Raw genomic sequence first — 15,216 nt, 5'->3', positions numbered from 1 at the left:
CGGGCGGGAGGAGCTGCTGCCCTAGCATGAGGTGTGACGCCGCGCCAATGAGGCTGCTGGCTGCAGGCCCTTGCCTCAGTGCGAACAGCGCTGTGAAATGAAGCGAGGGGAAGGGGCGGCGCGTTGCAGACCCACCCTCCCTCGCTCCCGATCCGAACACGCGCTCGCGCGGGCTACGCGCCCCGGCGAATGCCCGTCAACTCGGGCGCGGAGCGGGGGTCTCCCCTGGGAGCGGGGGCGATGATGATCACACTGGGTCTGGGCGAGAGGGGTGTGCGCACACGCATGCAAAAGCGCGTGGGGCGGTGCTGCTCGTGCAGCCTGCATTCGTCTTGCCTCGATGTGTCACCCACCACTCCTACGCCCCCTCCTTATGAGCGTGGGGGCGGCCTCCGCTCGCCCCGTCTGCCTGCCCAAACAGCCGGTGGGCACCCACGCGTGTCCCACTCCTCAGCGAGCCGGTCAGCAGCCCCGGCACGCGCGGGGAGATCTGCTGCGGCAGGCTCAGGAGGCGACTGGATAATGGGGTTTCTGTGGAGCAGCGTGGGGGAAATCATTGTAACGCATCTATCTTCTCTCCGCTGCTGGGAGAGCTTTGCTTTGCTTTGCTTTGCTTTTTTGCACAGCAGGACGCTGTGGAACGATCAGGCTAGGGAATTTCTATCAACGACCTTTGAAAAGAGGGTTGTTTTTTACCCTTTTCACTGAACAGAGTTGATGCTGAGAGTGTATCCTGGGTTTTACTCGTTTCTTTCGGAGTGGATATGCGTTTCCTCAAAGAGCCTTTCTTCTGCTTTGAGGTCATTTTTGAAGCGGGTCCTCGCTCTCCATCAAAGAGATGGATGTCTACGATAATTAGCCGCCCTTTAAAACACACACAAACCCCATTAACACCGTTCGCTGTAGCTGCTGTTGGGAAACGTCAGATAATGATGCATGTGGGATAAAAGAAAAACCTTATCGGTTTTTCCCTCCCTTTTGATGCTCTTGCTCTGTCCCAAGTCCTGAAGCGATAAGAAGCTTGGGAAAATCTCAGGTCAATCCAGCCTGGCTATTTGATCCCTTCCAAATCCCTCCATGCCCCTTTCTCCTCTCTCTTAAACCAGTGCATACGCCACAGCGTGACAAACCACTGCACAAGCTGCAAAAACAGCCAGCGCAGCTGCCCCTGGTTTGCAGCTCTGTCCTATCGCATAGCTGCCTAGCCAGAAGTGATACACCATGAACAGACCACGACAGGGAAAGCTGGAGGGGAGAAGCTCCAACCTTTAGGGAAGTCACAACCTGGAGCAGGGGAGAGAAAAGGACACACACACAGAGAGAGACTACAGCCCTGGGGCGATCCGCGCAGAGACTCCCTGCCGGAGAAGGCGCAGAGCGGAGAAGGGCCGGGGATGAGCATGGACAAAAGGGTTAATTTCCAGCGAGGGTTTGGGGAAGTAGTTCCGGCTCTCCCTTCTCCCCCACCCCCTTGTCCTTTGCAGGACGCGTCACGCTGGGTGTGGAAGAGGAGATCCTTGCGCAGGGTTGCTAAGGGTGAAACTTTTCATTTACTTTGCTCACTTTGGGCCAGGGCGAGGGAGGCTCCGGATCCCAGCCGAGGGAGAGGAGGGGGGGGAAAAAACTAGCCAGGGGGCGCCCCAAACAACCCCTCCCACCCAGGCCATAGCAGGGGGGGGAGTCACCCACCCACCCCAACCGCACCCCGTAAAAAAGAGAGAGGAAAAAAGAAACCTCCCGAGAAACCCTCCAGCAACACCCACCCCTGGCAGGAGAAAGGAGCCGCCCGTCCGCGTTGCAGCCGAGGACGAAGTAAGTGGGGCGGGGGCGCTCCCTGGTGATCAGGGGGTGGGGGGGGCACAGAGCGGCCCTGCCTCCCCCCGTACACCTGCTGTTTGACACACACACACCCCCCCCGGCCTGGGACCCGTCTCTTCCCCCAGCCCCGCTGCCTGACTGCGGCTGGCTCGCCTGCCCCCTCGCTGCGCTCAGCCTCCATCGGAGCCGAGAGCGGCGGCTCCCCGAGGAGACCCCCCCCCGCGCCAGTTTCCACCCTGCCCCTTCCCACTCTGCAGCATGCGGGGCGGCTGGGGGAAAATCTGGCCTTGGCTTGCGTGGGGGGGGGGCTCCCCATTTGTAGGACATCAGCTTTGGTGGCCTCCCCCCCGTCGTTTTCATCCTTTAAAGCGTTTCTGGTGCTGGTGGCTTCTTGGGGGAGGTGGGATCTTTATTTGCAATGGGGGGGGGGGGAGATGACCGTCCTTCGGGTTGTGACGCCGAGTTCACCATTTTGTTCTGGCTTTTGTTATTCTTCTGACGAGGGGATTTAAAAATGAAAGGTCCAGAGACAGCCCGTAAAGAAAAATGAGCCTGCGGTTTGGGACTGGGGACAGGGCACCTATTTGATAGCTGAAAAAGAACGGGGGGGGGGGCGGAGGCTGGGTCCGCTCCCCCTTTGTGGAAGCAGCTGCCCTTGGCCAAAAGGGAGCAATGAGGGGGCTGGATGGGGGGAGGGGGCTGCTCCCTGGCGGGGCTCGCTTCCTTCAGCACTGCTGACCACAGGCATTGTGGTCTGGCCAAGCGACGCTGCTGTTTGACGCTCTGTCGCCCCCCTCCCCGGCCTGGGACGGGGTCCTGAAGGCCGACGGAGGGTGGCCTAGCGCAGGAACGGCCCTTCCACCGCGGAGCGGGAAGATTACGGGGGAGGGAGAGATAAGACAGAGAAATAAAATCCCAGTGCCCTTAGCGGGTTGAATCATTTCTTTTCCCTTTGAGGAGAATCTGTGGGGGAGGATCCCCTATTGTTGGGGCCGGGGATATCGGGTCCGATCTGTTCTCTCTTTGCCCAACTCTAAGAGGGACTAAGGATGTTTATGCTGCGGGGGGGGGGAGTCCGCAACAAAGGACCAGGCCGAAAGATCTGTACGCTCAGGGCGATGGGGGCTAGTGTCTAGTCTGGAAGGCTGTAACAAAGCCAGGTCTCTGGCCTGGGCCCCCTTCTCCCCGGGAGAACAAGAGGGGTCGTTTGCTATATATTCGGTAGAAGTAAAGGTCAGGCGAGGCCTAAGCACCCTTTCCCCAGGGAGGGTTATTAGGGTTTCCCTTCTTGCACGCACCCCGTTCCCGAATACATTTTGAAGCAGAGAAATGTCCTTGCTTCGGGGGGAATCACCCCGTGTCTCTCCTCCTCCCTGCCACCCAGTTGCAGGCCTCTTCCTGGGGCCTTGTTTGGGATCTGTTGATTTGGTGGCTGATCTCTTCCCCCCAACAGCGAGGCAGCTGTGGGTAGTGACCAGATTGCAGGTGTGAAAAATCAGGACACTCTTTTTGCTAGTTAGGGGGGAGGAGAGTGTATAGTTGCCTGTACAAGACAAAACCCCTGATATTAAGACCTCTGGTCACCCTTACCGTGGGACAGGGATACATAAGTAAAGGAGGTGAGGAGACAATGTGGGAAGAAGGGAGTAAGCTGGGTGGCTTTTTTGGGGGTGGGGGTACAGGTGTGGCCTTAAGTCTTTAAAGGCAATTGTCATAATACCATCAAAGAGCTCTCCAGTACCCCACTTCGGAGTCTCACTCCTAGCCCCCAACCAAGGGGATGTTTGCTAATACTTGTGGGGGCCTTCCGGGGTGTGTATGGGATGGTGAAGAGTAAATAGCCCTCCCCCCACCCGAAAGGCAAGAGCTCGCTTAGACCCCTAAAAATACCCAGCAATTCCCGATGACACGGTACATGGGGTGTGTTTCTTGCATTGGGCAATTGGCTGGGAGGGTTGAGAGCACTAAGAGCGCATGTGCCATGGAAAATTTTCTACACTGCTCCTCTGAGCAGGCGCGGGTTCTTTGGCCAGGGTTGGCGAAAGGCATTTTGGGAAATGTAGTTCAGGGACAAAGTAGGTCACTCGCCTCGGCTCAGATGAGGGACTGGAGAAGTGGAGGGTGAAGGACTGCAACTCCCAGGTTCCTGTGTGTTAGATATAGTAAGGTGGGGGAGGTGGACTCCGAGTATTTGTAGAAATTTCCTTGGCTGAGTTATTGGAAATGCATCATCCTCTATAAGCCTTGGCTGCTGTGCATAAAGGGGGGTGGGGGGAGCTGGACTCCCAGCTGAGAGAGGAATGTATATATATTTTGCATACGATGGGGCTTGGGAGGGGCGTGTCCTCTGTTCAACACTCACCATCACCACACACACACAGGACAGTGGTTTTGATAGTGTTTATAAGGGGAAGAGGAGATAGCAAAAATCTACTATCTTGGCGTCTAGAATGTGTGTCCATAGGGCCTATTCCTCCCCATGCACGCAGTCTGCAGGGGTGGCTGAGTGTTTAAAAATATTTCTCTCTCTCTTTATTTTGGAGGTTATGTTATGTGCCTTAAAATAGTTTAAAGATAGAAAATAATTGGATTGCCTCTCACAGTCTGTGGGTGGCGGTGAGTGAGGATGGTTAGAGACAAGGCTGTTGTTTTGGTAGGGTGTGGCCTGCAAAGTAACATAGAAGGTTATATACTATCATCCTGGCCTTGATTTTTTTATTTTTTTTTTAAGCCCTTTGAAATGTCACTGTGTGCGCTTAATGAGGGGGCAGAATCACAGACCTGTTTTCAGAGGGATAATTGCTCTTTATGGGTTTTAAAAAATAGATCTTGTTTCAGATTGAAACTTGTCTTACAAGGTCACTTCCTAATGTCTTCATAACCGAGAGGAATGGGGATGTTTAAAGTGTGCACTCTCGTCTAATGTGTACAGTCATTTTGCCCATTTTCTTTAAAATCTGTGCTCTGTTAAAACAGAGAGAGAGAGAGAGGGTTGATCTCCAGAGCTCCTGCATTTCTGCAACGTTATGTGATGAAACATTCATCCTCTTTTCTTTTTTTTTTTCTTGCCCTCCTCCCCCAGTCTTCCTTCCACAATAAAATATTTGTCCAGCAAATATATGCAGATGGGGGAAATATATACATTTTCCTGTGACTGACCTTATTTGCAAAACATGCTATGACACTTTCTACCTTGGTCATCAGCTTTAAGACCTTTGCTTCCCCCCCACCCCTCCCAAAAGCTCCCTAGGTGTGTAAAAGAAAATATATTTTTTCACTGCAGATGTGTAGATTCAGCTGCAACTATTTTATAGTTTAAAACTAGTAATCAGCTCCGCCATACGGGTTCTTGTATTGGCAATCCTGGGATTAAGGGATCCTAATGGAATACATTTTATTGTGTTAACAATGTGGAGAATAAATGGTGACTGTTGCTCATTTGGAACCCTCTCTTACATTTGAAGGCAGCTGCCAAGGCCTGTTGTATGTAGCTGTCTTGGTGCCTGCTGTTGTTTGGTTAATTGCTTTTTTTAAATTGAAGCCACAGACGCCACACTCCGAGTATTCTCCATTTTAAAAAAAAGAAAAAGTACTCCATTTTTATAACTCCTCTCTGCAAGCTTGATACTGAAATTGGTTGCTGCATTTTACTCCTCCTCCTTGCCTCCCACGGAAGTACTGTGCCGATTTGTTGGTGAAGATGCAGGACTGCTGAGAAGCACTGAGGCTTTGTGCTGTTTTGGGGATGATAATAAATCAAGTCCCTAGAGTGTTCGGATTTTTTTTCCCTCCCCCCTTACCTTCTAAAACATCTGGTGCTGGTCACTGTCAGAGAAGTAATACTAGACTAAATGGACCACTGATTGATCCCATCTGTCAGTTCCAGTTTGCCTGCGGTTGCTAGGGACCACTAAGGCTGTTGGCAATTTCTGTTAAAGATCACTATATCGATTCTCTTTTCAAGAAAACTCTTTATTACCTCCTGTCCTTGTTCTGTTAAAGGGACCTTTCTTGAGTACAGCTTTTCAGGTTGCTTGTATTTTTATACTGTCATTGTCTCTCTTTTTTGGAACTCTCTTGAATACAACAGTTGTTGAAATTTGAAAACCAAGATTTTCTTATATCACCCCACTTAACTTTTGGTCCCTAATGCACTGATCTGGATCAGAATTGTGACCCAGAGGTGTCATCCCACTAACATCCAATCTTGCTAGGATTCCAGTGAACCAGGCCGGGTGCTTTTTTTTTTTTTTTTTAGGTCATAGTAACAGAAGTTGGTTTTATGCAGTCTACTTGGCATAACATGGGCTGATTAGGCCTCTGTGATCATTTCAGGATGTATTCTGCAGGCCCACTGATTCGCCTTTCCTCTGAAAATCATTTAAAGCCTCCAACCCAAGCTATTGAGTCCCACCTACACACCAGCCTGAGAATGACCTGTCCTCGTTGGCCTTTCAGAAAGCTGCTTTGTTCAGTTCTTCTTGGCATGTTTCTATTTTATTTTAACTTATGTGAGTTCCAAGTGACCTGACAGAACTTCTCATGGTCCAGTAACTCCTGAAATCCAAGTTCCAAAGGCTGGCGGTGCCTTTTCGACTCTCAGCAGTCACTCACTGCCTCTACTCACTTACTTCCACGCGAGGCTAAACCTGAAGGGGTTTATTTCTAGAACTTTGTAGTTTCTTCTGCTAGCTGATTTTGAGGTATTTACAGCTCCAGCTGCCTGTTGTTGTACTCCTGGATATAAACCTCCCTGAACATAAGTTACCAATATAATATCTTTTTAATTTAGAATTTGTACTGTCATTTTTGTCATAACTCTGTCTTCATTTAAAAACAAATTGTGCATGTCACCATTAATGCTGCATATTTACTCCCTGCCATCCACTCAACCAAGACAGGTAAACTAGCCCTAATCAGTTTCCCTTTCTGCTTCTCTTGATCTAGACCAGAGTAGTCTGGGTTTCTAGTTCTGCAGGGGGAATGCTGGCTTACTTAACTCTGTGCTCCACACCAAAAAAAAGAGAGAAATCCATTTGGCCTGCAACCTAAGTGCTTGGGCTGAAGGCTTGAGAGCGCCCCTTAAGCCTATTTTGCCAGCGTGGATGAATGTGGTGTGTGCATGTTTGTTTGAGCAGAGCCCAGGGTAGTGGAGAGCTGACTTGCCTCTGACTAAGCTATCAATTAAAAACTGGATGTGCCGCTTCCCTGCTGAATGGAGCAGGAGTTGATAGTGGTATGCTTCTTTTTTAAAAAGTCTGTAAGATTCTCTGTCCTTTCCCTCCCATCTCTTTTCTTTGAGGAAATGACCCAGCTAGAGAGTGTGTTGGTACCTGGAAAAAGACTCTGTTCATTAATCTGTCTACGTTAGAGAGTTAGTGTTGTGGTTTCACACTCTGCTTTCGTGGGTTTTCATGCTTTCAGTAACGACCTCATCAGGGAGGGAAGGAGGATTAGTTCTGTTTTGGCAAGTGAGTTAAGTTGTGTGGGCCTACAATACTCCCCATACACCCTTATTCTGCTGGAATAATAACAGGGCTGGGAACTATGCACGACAGGTGTCCAGCAATGTATGTAGTGTGCACACCCCCCACTATTTATTGATCTGGATTAAACTGAGACATGAAGCTTTTTAGCTTGATTTAGCTAGACAAATCCTCTGTCGGGGCAGGTGAGTATCTGAATGTCAGACGAATTGTCCACTTTGAGGAGATGGTAAAACTGGGCAGGCAGTTAGTGCCTCACTATCATCATACCCTCACCTCCACTCTCTCATCCTTGAGCCAGCAGGACCAGAGAGTGCAAATCTCCAAAAACCACCTGCAGCCACTGCCTTCCAACTGAGTGTTGTTGCTGTTCCTCAGCAGAGAGGCTGGTGTTGCCATACAGAGTTAAGGAGTTGATTTCCACTCAGGATGTGGAAAGACTCTCGTGATTCTGCCTTGATGTAATTTTTTTAAATCAGAGGCACATGAGGTGAAAGGAAATAAATAAGAGTTGAAGTAAAAAGAGATGTATTAAAATACATATTAACCACTGTACCAAAAAAACTTGTTTGTCTGGTTAGTTTGGTATCCTGTCTCCATTGGTGATCAGTGTTGGATAACTTGAGAAAACGGCATCGTGTACACACAGTTCAACGTAGTACTCATTCCATTTAGTAGGGCAGAATTTCTTCCTGACCGCCTCTAGCAATCCATTTATGTCATGTAGCATAAGGATTGATCACATTTATGTAGCTTTTATTCTAGGAAGTGTCATTGCAAATGCTATTTGTAGAAATGTCTAATCCTTTTTAAATATACTAAGCTGTTTGCCGCAACAATATTAAAGTTGCCACGTTCTCTTCATCCATCTGTTTTTCTTCTTTCTTTTCTAGGATTGCTTGGAGCCAAATCTTGTGTATGTTGTTTGTCTCTTTCAATACACTGCCCTGACTTGCTTGCTGTGAAGGGAGTATGCATCTGGAGATCAAAGTTGCTCTGAACTTCATCATCTCGTACCTGTATAACAAGCTTCCCCGGAGGCGGGCAGACCTGTTTGGTGAAGAGCTAGAACGCCTGCTGAAGAAGAAGTATGAGGGCCACTGGTACCCGGAAAAGCCTCTGAAGGGTTCTGGCTATCGCTGCGTCCACATCGGGGAAACGGTGGATCCGGTGGTGGAACTGGCAGCCAAGCGGAGTGGACTGGCCGTAGAGGATGTGCGGGCCAATGTGCCTGAAGAACTGAGCGTCTGGATCGATCCTTCTGAGGTCTCCTACCAGATTGGTGAGAAAGGGTCCGTCAAGGTCCTGTATCTGGATGACAGTGAGGGCTGCAGTGCAGCTGAGCTGGACAAGGAGATCAAGAGCAGCTTCAACCCTGATGCCCAAGTGTTTGTCCCCATTGGTAGCCAGGACAACTCCCTGTCCAACTCACCATCGCCATCCTTTGGCCAGTCACCCAGCCCCACCTTCATCCCCCGCTCTGCCCAGCCCATCACCTTTACCACTGCCACGTTTGCCGCCACAAAGTTTGGTTCTACCAAGATGAAGAAGGGTGGTGGTGGGGGAGCCGGAGCTCAACAGCAGCAGCAAAGAATGGCCAGGTCACCCACCAACAACCTGCTGAAGCACAAGGGCCTCTCCCTCTCTATGCATTCTCTGAACTTCGTCGGGGGCGGGGGGAGTCAAGCTCCTCAGTCGCAGCTCTCCCCCAATGCCAAGGAGTTTGTTTACAATGGCGGATCGTCCGGAGCCAGCGGCCTCTTCTTTGAGGGTGTCACCAACGAGAATCAGGGCGGCAGCATCCCGCCGGCCTCCCAGTTCAGCAGTAGCACCAGCGGTGGCAGTGGCTTTGACGTGGCTCAGGTCTTCAGCGGCAGCAGCAACAGCCTCTTTCTGGAGAAGTCTCCCTTTGTGGAAGGACTCAGCTACAACCTGAATGCCATGCAGTATCCCAGCCAGTCGTTCCAGCCTGTCGTCCTGGCCAACTGACCAGGAGGAAGGAGAGTATTTGGGGAAAACAAGAATTAAAAAAAAAGAGAGAGAGAGAAGAAAAATGAAAAATAGAAATATACAAAAATTTGAAATCTTATAAATATAGCTTCTTGGAAAGAGAGACACCCCCGGAGTCGTTGTGCTGTGCCGGGCAGCGCTCCTGAAGCACTGAATTGTTTTTTAACTCAATCCCCGTGCTTTTTCCTACCCACTTTTTTACTCCTGTAATGGGTTTGTTTGGTCCAGAAATGGTGGAAACATAGGTCACTTTATCTTCCTGTCTCCCAACTTCCTCCTCAGAGCTGGGCTTTAGTACCTTGTTCTTTGGTGTAGAGATGGCCTGTTCTGGGCATTCCCATATCCCTGGGTGCTAGGCTGCCTTGCTGAGAGGGCCGGGGGTATTCGTTTGGTTTTCAGTGCCAGTCTAGAGGTGCACAATTTCACTACATGCTTCCCAGAGAAGGGTGTGGGGGGCTTGCTTCTTTCCATGATTAGTCAGTTCCTCTCCTCCCCCGGGAAACAGACTGGGTGAGTGTACCGAGTTCCCCTTACCTTGCCTGCTTTAGACTGCTATGACCTTGTCATCCAAAACCCTTCAAAACTGCCACAGTTGATGCCAGCCTCTGTTTTGAAATAAGCTTCCCCCAGCCTCCTTTCCCTTGCCAGGCGGTTAAGTTGGAGCACTTTTATGAAACGGCTGCTTCCTGTGGTCTTCCCTCTCTGCACTTTCATCCAGAGGTGAATGCTGGAGAAGAACAGCACTGTGTTATACCAGTGAGTCCATTTATGATTCCTACCCCCACCCTCCTGCACAAAGGATCTTGTCTGAGCTGGTCTTTTCAAGTTGGTCAGAGCCAGTGTCCGTTCGATAGGGTTGCTGTTCTACACAAGCACTGCAGTGGGTGCACCCACTGCTGTTTAAAGGGAGGAAGTATTGGTCCTTATTATTGCACTTCTCTTTCAGGGGCCATGGTTAGATATGCTGCCTCTCACATTCTTACGTGCTTTTCTTCCCCTCCAATGTAGGCGGCATCCACTGATGTTCCTTTGGAGCAGTCTCCAAATGTTTTGAGTTCTCTTACTCTCAGCTACCTTTGGCTCAGTGGGGGGGAAGGGTTTCCTTCTTTTGAAGAGGCCGCGCAGCTTTCTGGGGAGAGCAGGGGGTTGCATCGCCCAGGCTGCTTTCCTGATTGATAGCTTGAGGGCCGTCACTTCCTGTTTTCTTTTATTAAAAAAATATAATAAAGTGTGACCAAACCCCTTTTGCTTTCCTTCTGGAAGGGTAGGAGGGGGCAGGTGACATAGTACAGAGGGGAATGCCCAGGTGGGTTTGTACTCGGCCCCTGGTGTTAACTGATTGATCCAACCAGAGAGACACAGTCTAGAGGAGGCGCGCTGCAGAATAGGACTAATACTTTGAAATGACTGATGGTATGGAGAGAAGAAACTGATGTTCCAGGACCTAGATGAATAGTTATCCCCTCCTCATTATTGGGAGTAACAAAGAGCTAGGAATCCTAAAGCTGCTTCCTAGTTTCTCCCTTCTCTCCCCCCGCCCCAAGTAGAAAACGCTGGAGTAAGGGAGGGAGTAGGACAGTAGCGGCCTTTGATAGGCTGCTTCTGCATATTGCCATTCCATAGCCTGCCTCCATGGTATGTGGGGATCCCTCTTCCTCCCAGGTGGGACAACCTAGAACCCCAAGGGCTACCTGGGATTGGGGACTCTAGGTGGGAAGACTGCCTCCTGGGGTGTCAGCTTTGGGCTAGGAAGCAAGTGAAGAGACATCTAGCTTTGGGGCATTCTTTTTTTTTTCTTTTTTTTTTTCTTTTTTTTTTCTTTTTTTTTAAACAATCATTTCCATCTTTGCTGTCTCCCATGTTTATTTTTAACTAAACCTGTCTCTGGAGCTTCTTCTGAGACTCCCCTTGAGCATTTCTGTAATTAAGGGATAAGATCCAGTTTATTTTTCCAAGACTTCACTGTCTATCGGTGGAAGGAGGCTTTGAACTCCCATTTCTCCCCGCCCCCAAAAAACCAAGTTGATGACACTCCAGCCCTCATGTCTTTGTGTGTATGTTGTGAATAAACCTTATTTGGGTTAAGGGGATTGCCCTGCCACAACTGACACCACCCTGGTCTCAGCAGAGGGCTTTTTTCTAAATCCCCCTCACTATTGCATTAATGGGAAGATTGCTTTTCTGATTGGCTTGAATCCCAACACACCATTTCCCAAAACAGGCTGCTTGCCACTTATTGACTGTGACCCAACTGCGGGGTGGGTGGGAGACGAGGGCATCCACTACTAAGCAGTCTATCCTAGCATGATGTGTGAAACCTGCGGGGTTGAAGATGGAAAAACTAGAATGAGACTCTGGGGATCTGTTTAGCTGATCCTCTTTCCCACCAACTTTACCACTGCCATCCAGTTCCCCCCCCTTTGAGTGTCCTGTAGACAGCCAGACTACTGCACTGGACTGAATAACTCTCCACACCTCAGGGGACCGGCTGGCTTCCCAACCCAGTTTCCTTTGTTGTTTCCACCCCTCTCATCCTTCTGCAAAATGCTGCCATGAGTCACTGCCTGGGTGGGATTGTGCACCCTCTAATGGCATAGGAGGGGAGGGGAGAGATGGAACATCACCAGCCACCTGCTATGTGTGTGAAGCTTTGACGCTGCTTTAACCTGCTTACACGTATTGTAACTGCTTTAAAAATAGTGTCGCAAAGATGAGGAGGGAAAGGGGAGGGGACCAACCTCTTTGTATCTTAAAGGAAAAAAAGTGTGCTTCAGAAGCGTTTCTCCAGCACTGGTGGCAATTAAACTAATGGCCTTTTTTGGTCTGGTCTTGGATTTAGGCGTTCAGCTTCGATTTTATTTTTTAAAACCTGCACTAATTAACCTGGTTTCTTAGGAAAAGAGAGCAAGAGAGTTTTTTTTTTTTAACTTTTATTTTTTATGGGTTTGTGTTTTTTGTTGATGTCCGTTTGTATTGAATAATTTGCTACATTTGTAAAATGTAAGAGGTATATATAATATATGTATATTTCTAACGTAAAAAAATGTAATTTTTTCTTTGAGATTTTTTCTTAAGAGGAGAGAAAAAATATTTTTTCAGGAAAAAAAACTTTAAAAAAAAAAAAGCAGTGAAAATTCCTTTCTCCATCCCCCAGCTCCCTCTTTCCCCCTCCCTAACCCCTTGTGAAGAGAGAATCAACAACTGTATGATCTTGGAGACAGAGAGAGAAAATGTGTGAACACAAAGAGGACAGAATTATGTATGTTTCTTAATGTAAAAGGTTCCTATGTTTGTTCTGTTTGTTTTATGAGAAGGGGTCTACTGAGAGGGGGATCAGGGGGTTGCTGTTTTTTTCTTTAGCGAAGGAGGAATACAATCAGAGTTTTGTATTCAGAATGTTGTGCAATATTTTGGAACGGGACATTGGCGTGTCTAGAGATTTAGTTAAAAACAAAACAAAAAGTTGATCAAATCTGTACAGTTTCTATTGTTCCAGATTTTTTTAAGTTTGTATTAAAAGCATGATATATAATAGCCTCTTGTCCTGTGTTGTAATGTGCCCTCAGCGGGAGTGGGGGGATGCATGGAAGGCGTCCCTGCTTTCTGGCCTGATGTTAGACAGCAGAATGGTTACTGTGCTAACACCCTCCTAGAAAGACCATTGGTCCATCTCAGCCAGTCTTCCACCTGATGCTCTGTTGGATACAAGCTCTGGCCCATCTAGTCTGGTATCCATCTCCACATAAACCCACTGGCCCATACTCTGGTATCCCTTCTCAACCAGTGGAGTGGTGGTAAAGCTCCCTATTGTGCAATACAGCAGCAGAGGCTGCCTTCCTGAAATCTCTCTGTGCCATAGCAGCTGTGAAGGGGTTTCCACATCTTCTAGAATCCATCAACAAGGGTCACTAGTGATCAGCAAAAGGAGCCACCTCTCACAGCTGATGGGGACTGAATGCTATGTTGCCTCTAGCCCTCAGTGCCCTGGGGTCCCTTGTCCCACTCAACCTCAAGATTCCTCCTAGTGAATCAATATCACAACACTGACGTTTGTCAAAAATACAGGCTTCCCCAACTGACAAGCGCAGAAGTACATACATGGCCTGCAGCCATATCACGCTGGGTTGTAATCTTCCCTTGTTTCATAAACTGAACAGGCCCAGCCCACTCATGCTGGGCTGGGAGGCCTCCAACAAAGAACCTGGGTTGCTGCAGGAAGTGGTGGTATAGATAGAGTGCCCCAGCATGCACTGGGTTGGAGAGAAGTAAAACAGGTTAGTCTAGCACCCAAAATGTGCTAGACAATCTCCAAACATGAGTGAAGAGCACCCAGGCTAAATCCTCACCCTGTAAGATTGTTCAAGAGCCTGTGGCATTTCTCATAACAGTACGAGTCTGATTCCAGGAGGGAGCTAATCGTATTCTGCTTACCTCAAACACACCCTTCAAGTTCCAGTTGGAGTCAGTATAATGTGGGATTGTAACATGTTTAAACAGTTCCTCCTTTCCAGCCAGTGAGACAAGGTGAGCTGATGCCTGGATATGGTGTGGATTCTTTTGTAAAGAGCTGCATAAACTTACGATACTGTGGTGACTTGAATCTGTTGGGTACATAATTGGGCTAGTGGAAACTGGCCACCACTTGAGTTTACCAGAACCTAATTAATTTAGTCTTCCTTTCCTCTGTGCCAAAGGGAGGGTGGAGTTAGTCCTATGCAATGGCACACACACAGTGACCTCTCCCTACCGCCCTCCCTCAAAAAGCTGTTGGAAGAATGGAGTCAAGGGAGACTTTGTTCCCTGCTCCTGCTAGGATCTCTTCCCCACAGATCTGACTCTGAGTTTCTCACTAAGAACTCGATTGGATTAGTGCCAGGTAAAAGAATTGTGGGGATCTGTACACTATGGAAATTGTGGCCGCCCACATTTCGGGGGGGGGCATGGTGAGCCTTTTGATCGTTGGGTGGTTATGGTAGAAGGGCTTGGGGGATGGAGCAAGTACCAGTTTTGACCTATCTGCTTCTCTGTCATGGCAGGGACAGGTGTGAGTGGTGTTGCAACCTGGCACAGAGCTTTGCAATGCCACTCAGCTTTGTTTGGGGGTTTTCCCCCTGTTGTCATGGAGTCCCTGGGCAATGCTCTGGAACTGCTCCCTACGAAGCCAGTCCCACCTTCCTGGGTCTGACCTCGGAGCATTCAGCATCCTCTGCCCCTCCAAGCACTTCCCACAGCAAGTTCGCCCAGGCAGGCTCCTGGGGAAGCCAGAGGGTCCTGCACCCCAATTCCGCAGTCAGACGTGACTCTCAACCAGCCAGTAAAACAGAGGTTTATTAGATGACAGGAACATAGTCTAAAACAGAGCTTGTAGGTGCAGAGAACAGGACCCCTCAGCTGGGTCCATTTTTGGGGGCAGTGAGCCAGACACGTCTGCACTTCACTCCACGTCCCCAGCCAGCCCAAACTGACTCCCCCTCCAGCCCCTCCTCCTCTGGGCTTTGTCCCTTTCTATGGGCCAGGAGGGCACCTGATTCCTTTGTTCTGTAACCCTTCCTGCAGGGGGGAAGGGCCCAGGCCATCAGGAGCCAGAAAGAAAAGGAGGACTTGTGGAACCTTAGAGACTAACAAATTTATTTGAGCATAAGCTTTCATAAGCTACAGTTCACTTCATCGGATGCATTCAGTGGAAAATACAGTGGGGAGATTTATATACACAGAGAACATGAAACAATGGGTGTTACCATACACACTGTAACGAGAGTGATCAGGTAAGGTGAGCTATTACCAGCAAGGCGGGGGGGGAAACTTTTGAAGAGATAAGGTGGGCCATTTCCAGCAGTTGACAAGAACATCTGAGGAACAGAGTGGGGCGGGGGGGAATAAACATGGGGAAATAGTTTTACTT

At 49.0% G+C, this 15,216-nt stretch overlaps 1 protein-coding gene across 1 annotated transcript; it reads left to right on the top strand.

The window, feature by feature from the left end:
- The first annotated feature begins 1,578 nt into the window (after positions 1 to 1,578).
- On the top strand, positions 1,579 to 12,848 carry TOB2 (transducer of ERBB2, 2). The gene is made up of 2 exons (XM_077830687.1): positions 1,579 to 1,812; positions 8,198 to 12,848. Exon 2 carries the CDS (start codon positions 8,277 to 8,279, stop codon positions 9,291 to 9,293), a length of 1,017 nt encoding a protein of 338 aa, XP_077686813.1. The 5' UTR covers positions 1,579 to 1,812; positions 8,198 to 8,276; the 3' UTR covers positions 9,294 to 12,848.
- The last annotated feature ends 2,368 nt before the right edge of the window (positions 12,849 to 15,216 follow it).

Source organism: Eretmochelys imbricata, chromosome 1 (genome assembly GCF_965152235.1).
Source record: "Eretmochelys imbricata isolate rEreImb1 chromosome 1, rEreImb1.hap1, whole genome shotgun sequence".
Classification (NCBI taxonomy): domain Eukaryota; kingdom Metazoa; phylum Chordata; order Testudines; family Cheloniidae; genus Eretmochelys; species Eretmochelys imbricata.
This window is presented reverse-complemented; position numbering and strand designations above follow the sequence as displayed.

What these genes read in the sequence shown, in the direction of transcription:
- TOB2 (XM_077830687.1), top strand. Translation starts at nt 8,277, where the DNA reads ATGCATCTGGAGATCAAAGTTGCTCTGAACTTCATCATCTCGTACCTG.